Consider the following 18,291-nt stretch of genomic DNA (forward strand, 5'->3'; position numbering starts at 1 on the left):
GAGGGAGGGAGGGAGGAGCACAGGGGACTGAGGTGATGGTGCACAGGTGCATTGGTGAAGGAAACTCTATGGGGACTGCACTTGAGGGGGTGGGGGGAAGGAAATATTGTTTAAAAATGAAAAATTATGTAAAAAAACCAATATTTAAAAAATAAACAAAGTTGTACACACACACAAAATAAATGTATAAGATAGGAAAAAAACCAAAACAACGCTGCTTTTAAAAATCATTGTATAGAACTAGGAATAATAGGCTCACTGTGCACAACAGTTATACTCCAGTCGTGACATCTACATTTGAACATGAAATGAACTCTAAAACAGGTTGGGAAAGACTGCCATTAAACAGAAGTTGTCATTCTTAAGCTCTTTTGACTTGAAGGACAGGAGTTTACTAAAACTCCATAATCATCAAATGCAACTAAAATATCTATTTTCTTGAAAAAGTTTATAGGGAATTAATTGTTCAAAATCTAGCATATACTGGAAATCAAACTGAAGATATCAGCAATCCTATATATGAAAAAATTCTGGTCAATGGACTTTTGCTCAAATCTCTTAAGATATGTCAGGTCACATGCCCCTTTCTCCACAGTACTCTTCATGTTTCTAAGTAGGGAACTATTTACAATTTTTTGATTAAGGATTACTTCCTCTATTTGACCTTCCCATGAGGGCAAGAACTGTTTTACTGAAAAAACACTATACCTCCAGCACCCAGACCAGTGTCTGGTTCAACAAATAATTTGAATGAAAAGTTCCAAATGGGGTTTAGGCATGGCTATTGAGTAACAGAATGAAGATTGCGGGGAAGACAGAGGGAAAGACAGTGAATAGTTCTGCATGGAAAGCAAAGGACTCCAAATACTGCTAAAGAAATTAAGAAGAGAGAAAGATTACTGAATTTTCAGTCAAATATTTAAGCACCATCTTTCTTATTTTAGGTAATTAAACAATTCCCTCCAAATAATGCATATGTCTCACTAATTTCACATTAAAAAGAAATCCAACACACAAAAAAGCATTATTTTTCATTCAATTTTTTATTTGGCGTTAAAAATTACCCGAAAACTAAGATTTCTAAAAAGAAAGAAGATAGGCTATGGAAGCTTACCTGTTGACTGGCTGGTGCCATCAAACAGATCAACAAGGTCACCAGACGACCTGCTGCTAGGCACTGAGGTCTGGAACAAATACAATGAACAAGCTGAGAAAACACATTTTTACTATTTTTTTTACTAGATCTGCTCTATTCACTTCTCCCACTTAGACATAAAACACCAGCAATTACCTTAATAAGTACATACTTAATTTTCTGGGGGAAAAGGGGGGGAAGTATCCTTACATCTTTATAGAGAGGCAGTATTTTAAAATAATTCTATTCCTAGCACTGTAAAAGCCCCTAACATCTACATTCCTTTCTTTCCTATGTCTTTTCTTACTACATTTTACTCCGGAAAATATACCTTTCAGATCCCACTTAGATCTTCATTCTCAATCCACAATCATTTGAGAACAGTACTAACAAATATGTAGATCCCAGTCCCATCACAACCTGAGTCCTGTTCAGAATGCCATGCTGGCCTGTACAGTCTTACAAAGTTGCCTGAACAATTCCAAGGTCTGAGATGCTAGTCAGCTCTAAAATTCTACAATTCTGTGACTGTATGTAGTAGAATACTACTAAGTCATTTTAATTCTATTAATAGACTGAGACACTTAGTTGTTTTATAGTATTTGTAGTTTCAAAACTACACTGTGAAGTTGCAGTTTGAACATACTTTCTCTTATCCCTAGTCCTAAGCACCCTGAAGTGTAAGTCCTGCTTGTTCAATTCATACACAGTAAATCACAACAGAACTGCTAGGCAATGATGATACTGTAAGTTCCTAGGCAATTTAATTTGAGCTTTGAAGATTAAAATACTGAACTGTGATTCAAAAAGATCTTGAGATTGAGTGAAAGCAACTGAGTAAATCTGCAAGAACTTCAACCTCCTAGACATTTTTTTTGTAGTAAAAACTACAAATAGAAAGTGTTTATGGGGCCTCCTGGTGGCGCAGTGGTTGAGCGCTGGGTTGCGAAGCTGCCCGCAGCCTCTGCAGCGCAGCGCCGGTTTGATCCCCATCTGCTCCCCGGCCCTGGAGGAGGGTCCCACATGGCACGCAGACCTCTCCTGCCGCCAGCTGCTCCCCTCAGCAGTGTGCTTTGGTCCTTCTGCCTGCTCTGCTCCCCGCTCTGGCTCTGGTGAATTCTCTCACCCTCCCGCGCTTCTGACTGTACCCAGTGCTTGTATAAATAAAAAAATAAATAAATCTTTAAAAAAAAAAAAAAAAAAACAGTGTTTATGGCAGAGTAACCTATGTTCAGGTTGTACTACAAAAAGATATTTACAGGGGGCCTCCCTGGTGGTGCAAGGGGTTAAGTGTCAGCACTGTGAAGCTATTGGCAGCCACTGTAGCATGAGTTTGATCCCGGGCCAGGGAGCTAATCCACATGGCACAGCCGACCTCTCCTGTCTCGCCTATTGCTCCCTCAGCAGTGTATTTCAGTGGATCTGCCTGCTCTGCTCCCCAATCTGTCTCTAGTGAATCCTCTCACCCCCCCACACCTCTGGCCTATACCCTAGCACTTGCATGCATAAATAAATAAATCTTAAAAAAAAAAAAAACTGATATTTACAATCCTTTGAGATAAAAATGTCTCAATTTATAAAGATATAGCTTGGATGATTTTCCACATGCAACCTTGAATGAATTCTCCATATTGCAGCCATCACACATGTGGGTTTTAATGGTGACTATCTTTTATCTACCACATCCTATACAGCCATCAGAACAGGGAAATACCAGGAGCACAAAAAAAGCAGAGTTAATCCCCCTCTTCAACTACAACTGAATAATTGTGAAGCTTTCATCAAAACTAAAAACAGGGCCTCCCCGGTGGCGCAGCGGTTGAGTGCTGGGTTGCAAAGCTGCCTCTGCAGCGTCGGTTTGATCCCGGGCTGCTCCCCGGCCACCGGAGGAGGGTCCCGCATGGCGCGCAAACCTCTCCTGCCGCCCGCTGCTCCCCTCAGCAGTGTACTTCGGTCCTTCTGCCTGCTCTGCTCCCTGCTCTGGCTCTGGTGAATTCTCTCACCCTCCCGCGCGTCTGACTGTACCCAGTGCTTGTATGTACAAAAAAATAAACAAACAAATAAATTAATTAAAAAAATGAAACTAAAACCAGCACAATATGGAGGAAATGATATAGCATTCCAGAAGATATGTGGCAAAGGCTGACAAAGTGCTTGTTCCTGCCACTATGTAGGACTAGCACTACTTCTAGAGTTAATTACAATTTGCAGGATACATTAGAAAAATGTTTCCTAGCCCTGACTATTTCTGATGCAGAGTGACAAGTTGGGTAAACACCAGTAGCAGGGGGGAAAAGTGTTAAAAACAATTCAGCCTTCTGGTCAAATTTCCCCCTTCGGCATATTTCTGTCCAAAGACTAGCGTGTGACCAGGTATCTGTTAGTTGGCTTTCATTTTTGTGGTTAAAAAAAAAAAAAAAATGAAGACGTCCAGGAAACAGGCCTCCCCAGTGGCGCAGCGGTTGAGCACTGGGCTGCAAAGCTGCCCGCAGCCTCTGCAGCACCGGTTCGATCCCCGACCGCTGGGTGAGGGTCCCACATGGCGTGCAGACCTCTCCTGCCGCCCACTGCTTCCCTCAGCAGTGTACTTCGTCTGTCTGCCTGTTCTGCTCCCTACTCTGGCTCTGGTGAATTCTCTCACCCTCCCATACTTCTGACTATACCCAGTGCTTGTATAAATAAATAAATAAAAATCTTAAAAAAAAAAAAAAAAAAAAAAAGGTCCAGAAAGCAGTTTTGCTACTCATCAACTGTGACTATAGGCAAATAAGCCAGCCCTCCCTTCACAGACACCATTTCCCACATAGCTACTTAGTCCCGCTTTGTCATTTCTTACAACTCTCAAATATTCCTATGATTTCCTTTGTGAATCTTGTGTTTGGTTAACCAGTCGTGGTGTCTAGAAGGAAACAGATGCACTGCATTGATTCACCACTTTTATCAAATGAACCAAGAATATAATTTCTACATTCACAGAAAATATGTATACAATCACTCAGCAACTGGGCAGCTTTCATCTCCCAAAGAGATTTCTTATTAGTAATGACTCCGAATGAAACATGCCAGATGATCTATATAATTAATATGACTGCCTAGAAATGCCTGCCTTCCAGTGCAGTCATTGTGAAAGCAATGTACATTGTGAAGCAGTGCCATCCCACCTTCACTGAAGACTGAGGGGCATGACTTGAAGCGTTCTGATCTGGACCTGCTTTGTCTCCCGTGTAGTGTGCTGCTGCTCCAAGGTCAATGGTTTTGGAAGGATTTGCTGTGCGCTTGTGTCTGGTTGTAGTGGTTTCTGTGGCTTGTGTGATATGGATATGCTTTGTTGTCACAGTCTCCTCTTCATCTTTGAATTCACCTTTGGGAGATCTGCCTCTTCTCGCTTTCTTTTCCTCATCGCTGTCACTAAAAGATATTAAAAATGAAGCAAAATAATACCAGGAGTAGGGATTATTTTCAAAATGGTGCTCTCAGTGATTTGAGCTTAAGCATTTCAGATGTGGAAACTTCAAAATTTCAATAGAATGTTATCTAAACTATCTGAATAATGATTTGTGTGTGCGTTGAGGAGAAAGGGGGATCCTGCTGAATTCCCTTGATAAGTAGAAAATATTGCTACAGAAAAGTTTTGACAAAAATGCGTGCTAATAAAAAAGTCTGAAATAATTCAAGTGCTTATTTGTTATGGACCTAAACTTTTATTAAAAAATAACAGGATTATCAACTGATGAGACCTGGAGAGAGCAAACATCTGCATTTGATAACCATTTTCTTGAAATAGGTTGAACGCAAAAGACTACAGTTTCACTTATATAATAATTCTGTCACTGACTCTCATATACTAATGCACATACATAATATTACAATTTCACTGAATACCTTTTAAATGTTATCCTGTTTGAATCCAAATGATTAAATTCTCATCTGTAAATGCTAATGCACTTTACAATTATGTGCTATTTTAACAGGTATCAGGAGATCAAACACAACACTGAAAATTGCTCTACAGAAAACTTAAATATATTTAAAATGTTTTGAAATAATTCCTTTCAGGCACATTCAGAGTTTTTTTTCCTCTTCCTTTTTCAACAGCACAAAAGAAAAAAGTACATAGTGAGTGAAAAACTGGGTTTTTCATATGCCACAAATTAAAAATGTAAGCACTCATCTACTCTCCAATAAGAAGACACTGGGCTTTTTTCTGCATGTGGGACAGACAGAAAATACCTGAAATATGTTCCATTATCTATATTACTTAATTTTAGAGTAGGTGGTTTAATTTATAAATATCCTGAAATAAAACACTTACAATTATCTTTAAAACTATGGCTATTACTTATTCAATTTAACTAAAGACTAATCTAAAGCAATTTTTACTTAAGTACATATAAACCAATTAGGAACCTCTATAAGAATCAAGAATGGCCTCCCACACAGAACAAAAGGGTTAAATGTATTTTTACCTCCAAGCATTTTGGGGACTGCAAGTTCTGATTAAATATTCAAATGTCCTTGTCACTAATTCTTCAGCAACAGATGACCTAAAGATTCCTACCTTCAGTCCTATAGTACAATGATAACTTCTTACCTTGTGGTTCCAATCTGATGTCAGTGCAAGATAATTTCTTTACAAGTTGAGAATATAAACCTGACTAGCACAGCATGAAACAGAAGTTTTAGATCAATGATCAGAAATGTCTTGAACCTAATAAATGAACTAAGAAGTCTAAAGTTCTAGTTAACATGCCAAGGATATCACACTAAACTCTGTCTATAAATCTATTCTTCTCTCATAAATACTCCAAGATGTTCCTGGTATGACTTTTAATTATAAAACAATATACAATATATTTTCAACATTTTTAATACTCCCTATAAAAGATTTAGGGATTTTAGCATTTCTTGTCTTAGAGATAATACAGAATAAGAAAAATCAAGAGAGAAACAGAAAAAAAGAAAAAAATGAAGGCAAATCAAGGAAATAAAGTAACGACCAATGATACAGATAGGTGATCTCCAACCAGCCTACTTGTCTGATTCTTACTTCTTCATGGAAGATCAGAGTATATATGGCCTCTATGTTTTCTCAACAAAATCAAAAACATAAACACACAGGCCACAAAACATTAATGAGGGAAAAATTGTACAGATTATTTGACATAGGTACCATTTCCCAAAATCTGGTATTAATTATTGTATGCATACTCTTGCAGTATAAAAGAGGTAGAAGTATAGTTGTAAAATAGATAAATTCAAAGATATACTAAAAATAAATTTGGCTATTCAAGATCACATTCCAGAAATAATTTTGAAAATGATAGAAATTCCAGGGATTTAATATGGAAACAAACTAAAAAGAACTTGAGTAGTTTCAAGCTTTTATTTTAATTTATTTCTAATGATCCCTATAAACTTAAGCTTTTTTTTTTAGGAAGTAATGAGAAGCTGTAAGAACTCACTTGATGACTAAATTGCATCACTAACTGTTACTTCAGGCAAGCTGCATACAGCCTGATTGGACCTCAGGTTTTATTTCTAAAAAATAAAGGTTAACAGCCCTACTCTAGCCTATCTAACAGAGATCTTGTTGCGCACAAATGACAGTCTCATACAACTTGATTTGCAAATTATGTGCATACAGACTGAGGAACAGCCCTTTGAACTGGAGGAAAAACCACTTTAGAACAAAAGTGAATACTGAAAAGTTCCTAATACTTTTCTATATGAAACTAAATACAAATGCCTACCATCAGAAAATGTAGTTTTTGAAAACATATACTGAAAAACATTTTAGTCAAAAATTTCACTTGGTTTTACTATTTTGTATACTCTAGCTAGCACAGAACCACGACGAAATGGCATAGTGAGTTAAACCTCAAATCCTTCAATTTTATTGTTTAAACTTAATATATATTAACTCTGTCGTCCTACAGCAATACCTCAGAGATCCTTGGATCATCTGAAATTCAAATGCAAAATATGCTGTGAAAATTCTTACTGAGAAAAAAAAAATTTCTAATCGTCAGTCTGAATAAAAACATATAGGAAATGTGATCAACTTCAGATGTATGCATAGGTAACAGGGAAAGTGTGTTAATACGAATTACAAAAGATGTTTGACCTAGCATCTTAAAAACAATATGCTTGAATCAGTAGCAAATATACTCAAATGGAACAACATGGAGAAAGTTAGCATTCTCTGTGCCAGGATGACATGCAAATTCAAGAATTGTTCCAGATTTTTGCACAGAGCATTTTCAAGGCAGTGAAATTACTCTGCACAGTTCTGCAATGGTGGCTAGTGTGCATTTATTAACTGCTCTACATAGTGAATCCAAATGCAAAAACTAGACTCTAGATATTAACAGTATATTAACATTGGTTATCAACTGTTAGTAAAGTATATCACAGTAATGCATGATATTAGGAACAGGGTAAACCCTGTATGTGTGTGGAGGGTGTTATATGGTGACCCTGTACTTTATGTACAATTTTCCTGTGAACTTAAAATTACTCTAAAATAATAAAATGTATTTTTATAAAAAGAGCTGAAATTCAAAAAATGCTAATGCCCAAAACCAAAATAACCAGCTGCATAAATTTAGTACCCTTTCTAAGAGACCCGGAGACAAAGTGTTAATACCTGCATCTTTCTGGAGAGTCTTCTCTGTCTTTCCTCCGGAACTTGCTGATGGTGTCATCAATTGTGCTTCCAATTTTATCACTCAGTTCACCTAATTTATCACTGAATGGAAAAGCACTCTTGTTTTTATCCCACTCCTCATCCCATTTTGATTTGGGTTCAGGATCATATCTTTCACCTACATAAAGCATTAAAAAGAGAAACAACTCTAAGGGCATTAAATTCAAAAGGTGTCTCCAGTCCTTATTTCTTAAGCTTTCCCTCATAATAAAATAGTTTTCAAAGGAAAACAGAAAGCTCCCACAGTGCTGAATCAACACAATTACAGCAAGGCACAGCATGTAGTGCCAGTCATTAAGTGGCAGGAATGCAGATTCAAAAGCTTTTGTTTATGATAACTTACACAACCTTCATGCACAGCACAGCATATCATAAGTTCTTAAAATAAAGCTGTTGAAATGAGGAGAGGAAACACAAAAACCAACAGGCTGTCTAAGCAAAAGAGAGATGAAATCTTTTTGTTTTTATAAGTCATTTAATTCATTGTATTTCATTCCTGTTTCTTAATGTTTTTTCAATTATTAGAAAAGTAGTGGATAGCAACACTCTCTTAAAAAACACAACTATAAAAAACACCACTCTGAATGCTGTAGCCCTAATATTCTGTAGACTTCTATCTGTCTAGTATCAAACTTGAACAAAAACTCAATGGCTATCACGGCACGAGAAAGAATCATTTAATTAAGGTTACAAGGAAAGTATATTCTAACTATTAAAATCCCCACACACAAGAATCATGAAACATGCACAAACACTGTGGAGCAGCGATGACGTATTCAAACACATGGGACTGACGAGACCTAGGGAAGCCTCTGTGTGAACTTGAGAATGAAGAGAATAGTTCATGGGAGTAAATAAAACCCCTAAAATACCAAAGTTTTAGTCCCTGATCTTGGGAATTTAAAGGCAAGGCAGAAATTACAGGCACTAACTGGAACCTTCCATGCCCAAACTCCAGAATGGAAGGCACAGAGAAGTCACGTGAGATTAAAAAAAGAAAACATGGAAAATTAAGGCAAGTGGGAGAGAAAGGGAAAAGGCATTAATAAATAACAAAATAATCAAGAAGTGGTTAACTGAGCATGAGTTTTGAGCTTTGGTTAATAAGTTCTTTCTGATGGCACCTGTGCCTTTAGAGATCAAAAAACATTTTGTTGAACTGCCTGGTAAAACTGCCAACCCAAAATTTCTAGATTTTAAAATATGTTTATTAAACCTACAATCGACCAACAATTGAAATGTAACACATCAAAATGAAGTTTACGAGGCATAATTTAAACCAGAATGTCTTTATGAAAGAGTGGTTCCCAACAATGAATATGCACAGTTCAATGATGTGATTAACCAGACAGTGAAAAGAAACAAACTCACAGGAAAAAAATGAAAACTAAACCAATCAGGAGGGTGGACATCATATAAAATGAGCACTGAAGATGCTATCTGATGTCCAAGTGAAAAACATACAAAACAGCTAAAGTTGATTAAATATCTGAATAATATACACAGCATTAAAAGTAATTTATAAAAAAATGTGATGCAAATACACAGGATGTTCAACTCTACTGCTAATACAGATGTTGCAATTCATTGTGACTGAATCTGAAAACATTTAATTTTCCAAATTTATCTGATATAATTACACATCGTGCTAGCAAAAAGACGGTTACAAGCAAGTAGAGAGAGGAAATCAGATACGAAGGGCAATTCCTACTCAAAAACACACTAAATTATTATAGCTATTTTGAAAAAAGGCGAAGAATAAAAGAACCACTTGGACAAAAAATTCAGAAACTTCTTACCCCCTTTAAACAAATGGAAACTCCGAAAGATAGTTATCATTATTTAAGAGATTAAAGATTAATGCTATTAAAGATGGCATTATTTAAGAGAAATAGTTTTGTCCAATTCAAGAATTGACTTTTATGTGATGCTTAGACATAATAAGAGTTCTACTGCAGTTAGAGATATCCTTTAACAGTTAACTAAGTGAATTATTTTTTCTTTGAAGGCAAGAAAGCAGAGAGCAAAAGTGAAGGTATTACTTTATTGGTAATCACAAAATAAGAAATAGGAGATTTTTACAGTTTCAACGAAGAGTTATGATTTTGCAGTATAATCCAAATATATCTGGGTAAGGAGGCTGGAAAGCAAGCTTGCTTCACAGCTGCCAGATGCACAGTACTAGTCTGTCAGTGCATTCACAAAATGGTCAAGAGATTGTCAGACTCAGAGAAGACAGAATGAGCCAAAGGGACATGCTGGGAAAGAGCTCTCTTATTTCTGTATGTTTCTAAAATCTAGTAATCGATTTTCGAGAAATATTATTCCATTAAAAATAAACATGAGGGCCTCCCCGGTGGCACAGCGGTTGAGCACTGGGCTGCGAGGCTGCCCGCAGCCTCTGCAGCGCCGGTTCGATCCCCGGCTGCTCCCCGGCCGCCAGAGGAGGGTCCCACATGGCGGGCAGACCTCTCCTGCTGCCCGCTGCTCCCCTCAGCAGTGTACTTCGGTCCTTCTGCCTGTTCTGCTCCCCGCTCTGGCTCTGGTGAATTCTCTCACCCTCCCGCACTTCTGACTGTACCCAGTGCTTGTATAAATAAATAAACGAATGAATGGATAAATAAATAAATAAATCTTTAAAAAAAATAAAAATAAAAATAAACATGAAATGATTATTCCGTGTGCTCTTCAGAATGTTAGGAACAATAAAACAACAGGCCTAGAGGAAAAACTGATGGCGTTGTCAGTCCTGTTTTTCTGTGTCAAGTTAATGCTCCACTTAATTAAAGGGAGACTAAGGTTGGAAGTAACTTATAAGAGGTTTATTTTTGGCCAAAATTAGAGCTAAGTTGGTTTTGAATTAGAAAGATGGATCTCTCGCTGCAAGTTTTTATTTTCTTGATTTAAAGGATGAGCTAAAGAAATGCCTTTTTGGGTTTTTTAAGAATGGTAACCTTAAGAAAATAGGGTATGCATGCTTCCCTCTCTGTTTATCAACTCAAAGTTTGCAGTCATTTAATCATTAATGATTAAAATGATATTCTTGAAAACACAAAAGTAAAAAACAGACAAGGAGATTCCCAAAATCAATGTAGTAAGAGCCAAAATGAGTATCATACGTATTTTAGTACTCCATGGATTTCTGAAAACAATAGCATTTGGGTCTTCAGTATGCAATATTCTTAAAATACACCTAGATTCAGAGGTGCTGCCTGGCTTTGATACTCACTGTATCTGAATCCTCCGACACTGTCTGAGGAAACCCCAACATACTTGTCTTTGTTCTTCTTTGCTTTCTTTCGCTCTTCACGAAGTCTGTCGTCATCCTGGGCAAACTCAACCAATTCTTTCACCTTTTGGCGAATATTTATACCTTGATCCTTACCATGCTCATCTGTCAGGATGACAAGGGATAAATAAAACCTTACAAATTCAGTCAATATGCATCAACCTTAACACAAAAAACAGAAATTTCAAATTAACAGAAAGAGGCTTTTGTCCCTTTTTTCCCACCAGCAAATTTTAGGTCTTGAGGTGCAACCTTGGCTTCTTAAGAGCATGTAAAGATGAATCAAAAAGGCCAGTGATAATGGTGCTATGCAAGATTAAAGATCCACTAAAAAAGAATTACTAATTACCATATGAAGTGAAGTTATACTCATAAATGTTATTTTCTTTTCCCATAGTATTTTAACAAAACAAAAACCACTGCAACATTTTAATGACTGAAAAGCCCCCAAACTCCTTGGTTTCCCCAATGCAAGTTTGGAAACACTAATTACCAGGATTTAGTGTAGCTGAAAACTGAATTTTAAGGTGCTTTCAACTGAGGCATGCTACAAAATGGAACGTGGCTCACTCTGTAGTTTCTTTCACATTCAGAACACACTCTGGCCTTGCTGTCTTTGCACAGTAAATATTATTTGGTAGGAGGAAAAAAAACCCCAGCTTCAAACAGATGTGTGTGTTTTGGAGCTCTAACCTTTTCTTCCCATATGATTAAAGCTATTCCTTTATGGACACCACAGGGGACCAGTCTCCAGTGCATATTTTAATATAAACCCGAACACTCATGTTGTGTTGGTTCTGTTGTTATTAGCCAGTCTTTTCTGCAAGTTCTTGTCTTCACTAATTAATACTCTAGGGCCCCACGTCTTGGATTCTGCACTCGTCACACAACCAGCAACAGTCACATTCTAATTAGAGCGGAGAAGCTTCTAAGCTGGTTCAGGTGACTGACAACTCCAACTACTGTTTTAATTTGCTTATAAGGTTTTTCTATTGCTCACCTACAAAGTGGTAATTTTCCAGGGATCGCAAATCATAAATGTGTTCTCTGGCACTTGTAACAACACGCTCTGATCCATTCCTTATGAGGTAAGCTAGGAGCAGCAATGACTGCAAGAATACAAAGAACCAAATGATTTAATGAAATACATTCTGGTAGAGCTCTGGTAAATAGTTTAAAAAAAATATCCAACGTTAGCAAATAAATAATCTTCATGTGTGGGGTGGCTGGGGAGAATTTCCTTTACCTTATATAAGATATTAAATGTACAGTCTAAAATTATCAATTTTAGGTGCTCTCATACAAGCATAATAAATAATCACAAACTGCCCACTAATAGCATATGCAAAAGATTTTTTAAAAATTCTGACTTTAAAAATATGTGAATATATCATATGTATAGTAAGGTTTCAGAAAGCTGGCTCAGCTACTTTTCATCTGGGCTGTATGGAACCATGAACTGTTAGAAATGTTAGTTCAAAGAGAATGATTATACTTAGTGATTATATGATATGGTGGCATTTCCCACCCCACAGATAAAATTTAATTTTGGGTGTTAAATGATATGGCTTTTATTTCAAAAACGTGCTGCCAATAAGTCAAGAGAAAAGAATCTTTACATTTATGGGGTTTCTTTTTGGGGTGGTGAAAAGCTCCTGGAATTAGATAGTGGTGACAATGGCACAACTTTGTGAGTACCATGAAGAGCACTGAGTACACCCTGAACCTAACCTGACTTGGAATAAACCTCAGATAAAGAAAATTAGATTGATGAAGATCTAGTTAGGTGGTGAAACTGAGGGGCAAAAAGACTTCCATGCCTAACAGGAATTTAGTCTTTAAAAAAGTAGTTACCTGATAACTAATTTTTAACTCTAATTAAAATAAAACAAACTAAATGTACAGAAATTTCAACTAATTCATCATAACTACTGTGTGCGTTGGAGGGAATGACAGTGAAGTTCTCTGAAGCAAACAACATCAAAACATGGAACTAAATAAAGCATTGGTTTTTACTCCTGAAAGTCAGAAATTCTGATTTCAAAGTTTCTAATTTGGATGCCATATCCATCTTGGAAAGCATAAAAACTATTCCAAGTAGCAAGAAAATACGGTGGGGACAGAAAAAAAGATGATTATCATGCTTTAGAATCCTACATTATATGACAAATCGGAACTAAATGAAAGGAATCTAAGAATGCATATTTGTAAATTTAAAATGTTAGCCATTTTGTTTTAGAATCGCTAATTGTACTAACATACATTTTGGTACAGGATACCGTTATAAATTACATAAATTTTTATGTTGAGAAGATAAACTATACTGGACTGGTTTTCATCTTAATTATTCATACATTTTATAAACATGCATACATTTTTCTTCACATATTTTTAGTAAGAAAATAGTCAACAAATATAGACATTTACTTTTAAGCATTTTGAAGTACTATTGTTAATTTTAAACATTTTTCATTAAGAGTAGTTTATAGTGACTAGAAATCAACAATGCAAATAGAAAATATACTTCTTTTACCTCTTTTAGAACATTCTATTCTAGAATTTAATGTCCTTGAAAACCAGTATGTACACCTTAAAATTTCAAGCATTTTATTTTTAACATGTCAAATTAAAACAAACAAACAAAAAAACCCCAATGGCCATACCTTATAAACTCTTCTCCAATTCTTCTTGTTGTCTTTTAACATTCGTGACCAAAGCATGTTCATAAGTTCTGGAAATTGTTCATACATAAATGTAGCCCTGAAAAGAGAATAATTTTCTCAAGAATTTGTAATATGTTAATTTTAACAGTAGATGGCAGGCTTGTTCCAAGTTACTGTTCTCCCAAAGATCTTAAAAAAAATTAACTAGCTTAGCTTAATTCAAAAAATTTACTATGCTTCCTTAAAAATGTTTTTCCTATATTTTGTATAATAACTAGCACATTCATAAACTCCACTAATTAATATCACATTTTATAAGTCCTTCGTTCACTGGCATTGGTCCAGATGTTCATCAGGAAAAAATTTCCATAACTTTATTTCAAGTTATTTTATACGCATTTGTCAAAATTTTACATGGTAAGTTACAGTACATCTCTAAACTTCATAAAAAAGAAAATTTTTGTTTTATCGTTTGAGCTAATTTTTAAGGAGAGTGGAACCTGCATAAAATTTACTCCCTTATATTTATTTGGCAGCTAAATAGTTTGAAACTATAAACAAATTTTACTTTTCTGTGTAAAGATACCTGGATTCTTTCTGCACTGCTGAGTCAAATTATCACTTACTTGGCAATCTCTCCCATGAGTTGCCCAGAAGGTCCCCAAGGATCATCATTCGTTGCTTCTCGAACTTTAGACTCAATCTCTGAATAATTCATAACCACATTGGTGCTGCAGAGAAAAAAAGATGCACACACATACGCACAGAGATTAGAATCAAAACTGAGAAACACATGAAAACTTAATAATGACACTACTGGGTGTCCTAATGAGATACCTCTACAGGGTGGGAAAGAAAACATCTTTTGTGCACAAGCTACCCCGAGGACACTCTATAACACACTTACGTTATCTTTAAGAAGATTTAACTATTATTAGCCTTCAAGAATACAGATGAGAGATTACATTAGAGCTGGCATAAGTCCACAAAAAAATGGCTTTGGGTCAAATTAAAAAAGAAACGGAACATGCTAGAGTCTATTATAAAACTAAGTCGTCTGTTTTCTGACCAAACCTGGTTTATATGCAGTCTCATGTTTCCTGCTCATAAAGATCCTGTAAATTAGCAAAATTATATAAAAGCTAAAGATAAATATTATGTTAAAAAATTAACAAATCAAAGATAATACTCTAAAGATGTTCAAACTACTGTGAACATTTAACTGTGGTCCTTTAATTTTTCCTTATCCTAAACATTTTCCATGTCATTAAAGATATTGCGACCCTCACTTTTAGTGACTACATAATATTTCTTCAGGAGATTTTGACCTTTGGCTAAGATTAAATTCTCTTAATCTCTGTTTGCTAAATGTAAAACAGGAAGAAGGATAGCATATTAAACATAATAAGCATATTAAGCAGTACTTATTAGAACAGTTTCTGATATGCAGAAAGTGCTCAAAAAAGGTTTGCTTTTATCATTAGTGACAATATTCACCTATTAGAATTTAAAAATATTAAACAATATTTTATGAATTAACTTTGAAAGAGTACCTAATAAAATTAAGGCATGAGACAGAAAAATGTTTGGTTATTAAAACAGTACCTCTCATGCTTATATGAATTTAAAAATTTAAAGACATTGGAAAGAATGAAAAACACTCTGAAAATGTGATTACTATATTATACACTTGACATCCAGAGCTCCAATTATTATTGAACAACTGTTATCAATAAACAAATGCCTATGAATGGTAATTCAAATCTTCCATTTAAGATTAAGTCTGAGAAATAGTGAAAAATGAGAGTTACATATACCCTTTTGTTGTATAATTTAGTCATCAAAAAGTTCTATTTTTTAAAAAGGGAAGGCTTGGTTAAAACTAACACTCATCTCTCTTTCAAATACAAAGAAACCTCAGATTTGTACATAAACACTTTAATTCTTTCTTTTTTTTTTTAAGATTTATTTATTTATTTATATAAGCACTGGGTACAGTCAGAAGCGCAGGAGGGTGAGAATTCACCAGAGCTAGAGCGGGGAGCAGAGCAGGCAGAAGGACTGAGGTACACTGCTGAGGGGAGCAGCGGGCAGCAGGAGAGATCTGCGTACCATGTGGGACCCTCCCCCGCTGGCCTAGAGGAGCTGGGGATGCTCAACCACTGCACCACCAGGGAGGCCCTAAACACTTTAATTCTTTTTTAAGGAAGAGACTAATAAATAGTTTTGGGTCAATTTTTTTTTCTTTTTAAAGATTTATTTTTTATTTATGGAATATCTGGGGTACAGGCCAGAGGTGTCTGGGAGGGTGAGAGGATTCACCAGAGACAGAGTAGGGAGCAGAACAGGCAGAGAGAATGAAAGCACTGCTGAGGGGAGCAGCGGGCGCGACCGGAGAGGTCTGCCTCGCCATGTGGGAATCGAACCCGCGCTTCAGAGGCTAGACAGCTTCACAGTGCCGCGCTCAAGCCGCTGCGCCAGGGGGGAGGCCCTGGGTCAAATGTTAAAGGATATATATATTATGTATATAAAAGTCCCTTGGCAAATCACAGAATAAATCTGGTCTTTAGAGTTACATTTAAAATACTTTTTACTAAGAAGTGAAATCCTGTTTCTTTTGAATATTGGGGAAAGATGTCTTCTAAAATATCAACTAGTTTGAGTCCTTCAAAATTTCTATTAATGAATTTTCATAAAATCTCAATGATTCTATCAACAGTAAGTATGTAAATAATGACTTTTTTTCTGATTTGTCAACAATGGAAACAAAATAAAGGCAACCAATGACAGATTTACAATTTAAGATGCCATAAAATGATGGATTTCAGAATGCTTTTGCTGATCCTAGTGGCTCAAGAATGCCTGGCTTAAGCACTTAAAAGTGTCAAAATGCAGCGGTGACAATGAACAATAGCAATTAGGATTATAATTCACCCAAGCATTTCATTACCAAGAATGTACTCGAAATCTGTTTGCATTGTTTAATTTGTTGGAGAACAAGATGAAAGGGGTTAATCTCTAGTCCATGTACATGAAATATTTTTACCAGAGCTTTCATAAATGCTGTAGTTTTCAGAACACTACTTTCCTTGTTCAAGTTACAAAAGCCCATGGGTCAAATGAGAAAGGTTCTGTTTCTATAACCCTTCACAAGACTCTTAGTGGAAGCTGTGTGTTTGAGGGCTGTGTGTTTAGAGGGAGAGGTGGCAGAGAGCCAATAATTTAAGAATCTTATTTCCTTGCTTGAAAACAAAGGGAACTATGTAAAACGATAATTTACCACTCATGAGATAGAGGATATCTACAGAAAGATATGGCAATGATAATGACATCAAAAAATAAAAAAGTTAGAACACTTTCATGAAGATAACTAGGCTCTATTTTAAAGCTATTTTCCAATGAAGTTGTTACTTTCAGAACTGGAAAGAATTCTCTTAAGATGAGATCTGATGTCATCAAGAATTCCAAAACAAAGTATTTTTAAGCTGCACTTAATTCAGAAACAAATGTAAACTAAAACAAAACAACACTGTATAGTTTGGACTTACTCCAGGTCATTCAAAAATAACTATTTCTAAAAAGGTAGAAACAGCATTTTGATCCTTTCTTTCCCATGTTTTCTGCTGCCCTCAATCCACGCCCTACCCATAATTCCAGTGACCTTTTTAAAAAAGGAAAATAACCCCCTTCTCCCCAAAAAAGAAAAGTTAAAAAAAAATCATGTCCAGATGTTAAAGGAAAAAAGTTTAATTCCTAAAACTTCCTATGATTGACATGTTTTAAGAGTGGATATTTCAGACACTAGAGGGGGCTCTCTCATCAGTTTTTAAAATAAAATTCAGACAAAGGTCCAGGATCTGTTCTGCAAACAAAATTATAGGAAATTGCCAGGGAATGACCCAAGAACAAAGAATAGAAGCTGTTCATATTTGAAAATTTTATCTTAATACTGAAACACCAATTTCTTTTAAAAGGATAAAATCCACACTTAAAATCACTGTTGTTTGTATTTGCAGAACTGTTTGCTTCCCAGTGCTTTTATACACAGTCACATAATTCTTCACAACTCTCCAGCAATAGGTACGTGAGGTCTAAAGAGAGTCCCAGAGAGTACTAAACTATGGACAATCATCACCACTCACTCACAGGCTCTTCGATGCTAAAGGTTACCATTAACTTCTGCACATATCTGTCTGTGGGCCGCGTAAACACAGCCAATGTTCCATTAGTCAAGGGTGATTATTCAATTTGTAAATTATTAATGTTCATTTGGTCCTCCTCTTCCCCCTAGTCCTCCCTCTCCCCCCATTTCTTGCTTATTTCATCACTTAGTAGTAGTACAATACCCAGTTATTTCACTTGATAAACATTTTGGTTCATTGTTTTATAAGTAAAATTGGATAAAAGTAAAAGCTAAAATGGGGCTTTAACGGACAGCGGGTCAGGTTGGTGTTTCTTTTAATTTACATTAAAAATTATCAGTAAAATGAACAGCAAG

At 35.9% G+C, this 18,291-nt stretch overlaps 1 protein-coding gene across 4 annotated transcripts in view; it reads right to left on the minus strand.

Moving 5' to 3' along the window:
* The window catches only part of CLINT1 (clathrin interactor 1), a gene marked incomplete at both ends in the record, with an annotated part of 65,814 nt that overhangs the window by 14,079 nt on the left and 33,444 nt on the right, over positions 1-18,291 (minus strand). For all 4 annotated transcript variants that reach the window (XM_084243356.1, XM_084243355.1, XM_084243354.1 and 1 more), the window contains 7 exons: positions 1,115-1,184; positions 4,297-4,543; positions 7,782-7,959; positions 11,071-11,235; positions 12,131-12,239; positions 13,794-13,890; positions 14,420-14,524. In XM_084243356.1, coding sequence (XP_084099482.1) covers positions 1,115-1,184; positions 4,297-4,543; positions 7,782-7,959; positions 11,071-11,235; positions 12,131-12,239; positions 13,794-13,890; positions 14,420-14,524 — 971 coding nt within the window. The remainder of the gene's footprint in view (positions 1-1,114; positions 1,185-4,296; positions 4,544-7,781; positions 7,960-11,070; positions 11,236-12,130; positions 12,240-13,793; positions 13,891-14,419; positions 14,525-18,291) is intronic.

Source organism: Talpa europaea (assembly GCF_964194135.1).
Source record: "Talpa europaea genome assembly, chromosome: 9".
Lineage (NCBI taxonomy): Eukaryota > Metazoa > Chordata > Mammalia > Eulipotyphla > Talpidae > Talpa > Talpa europaea.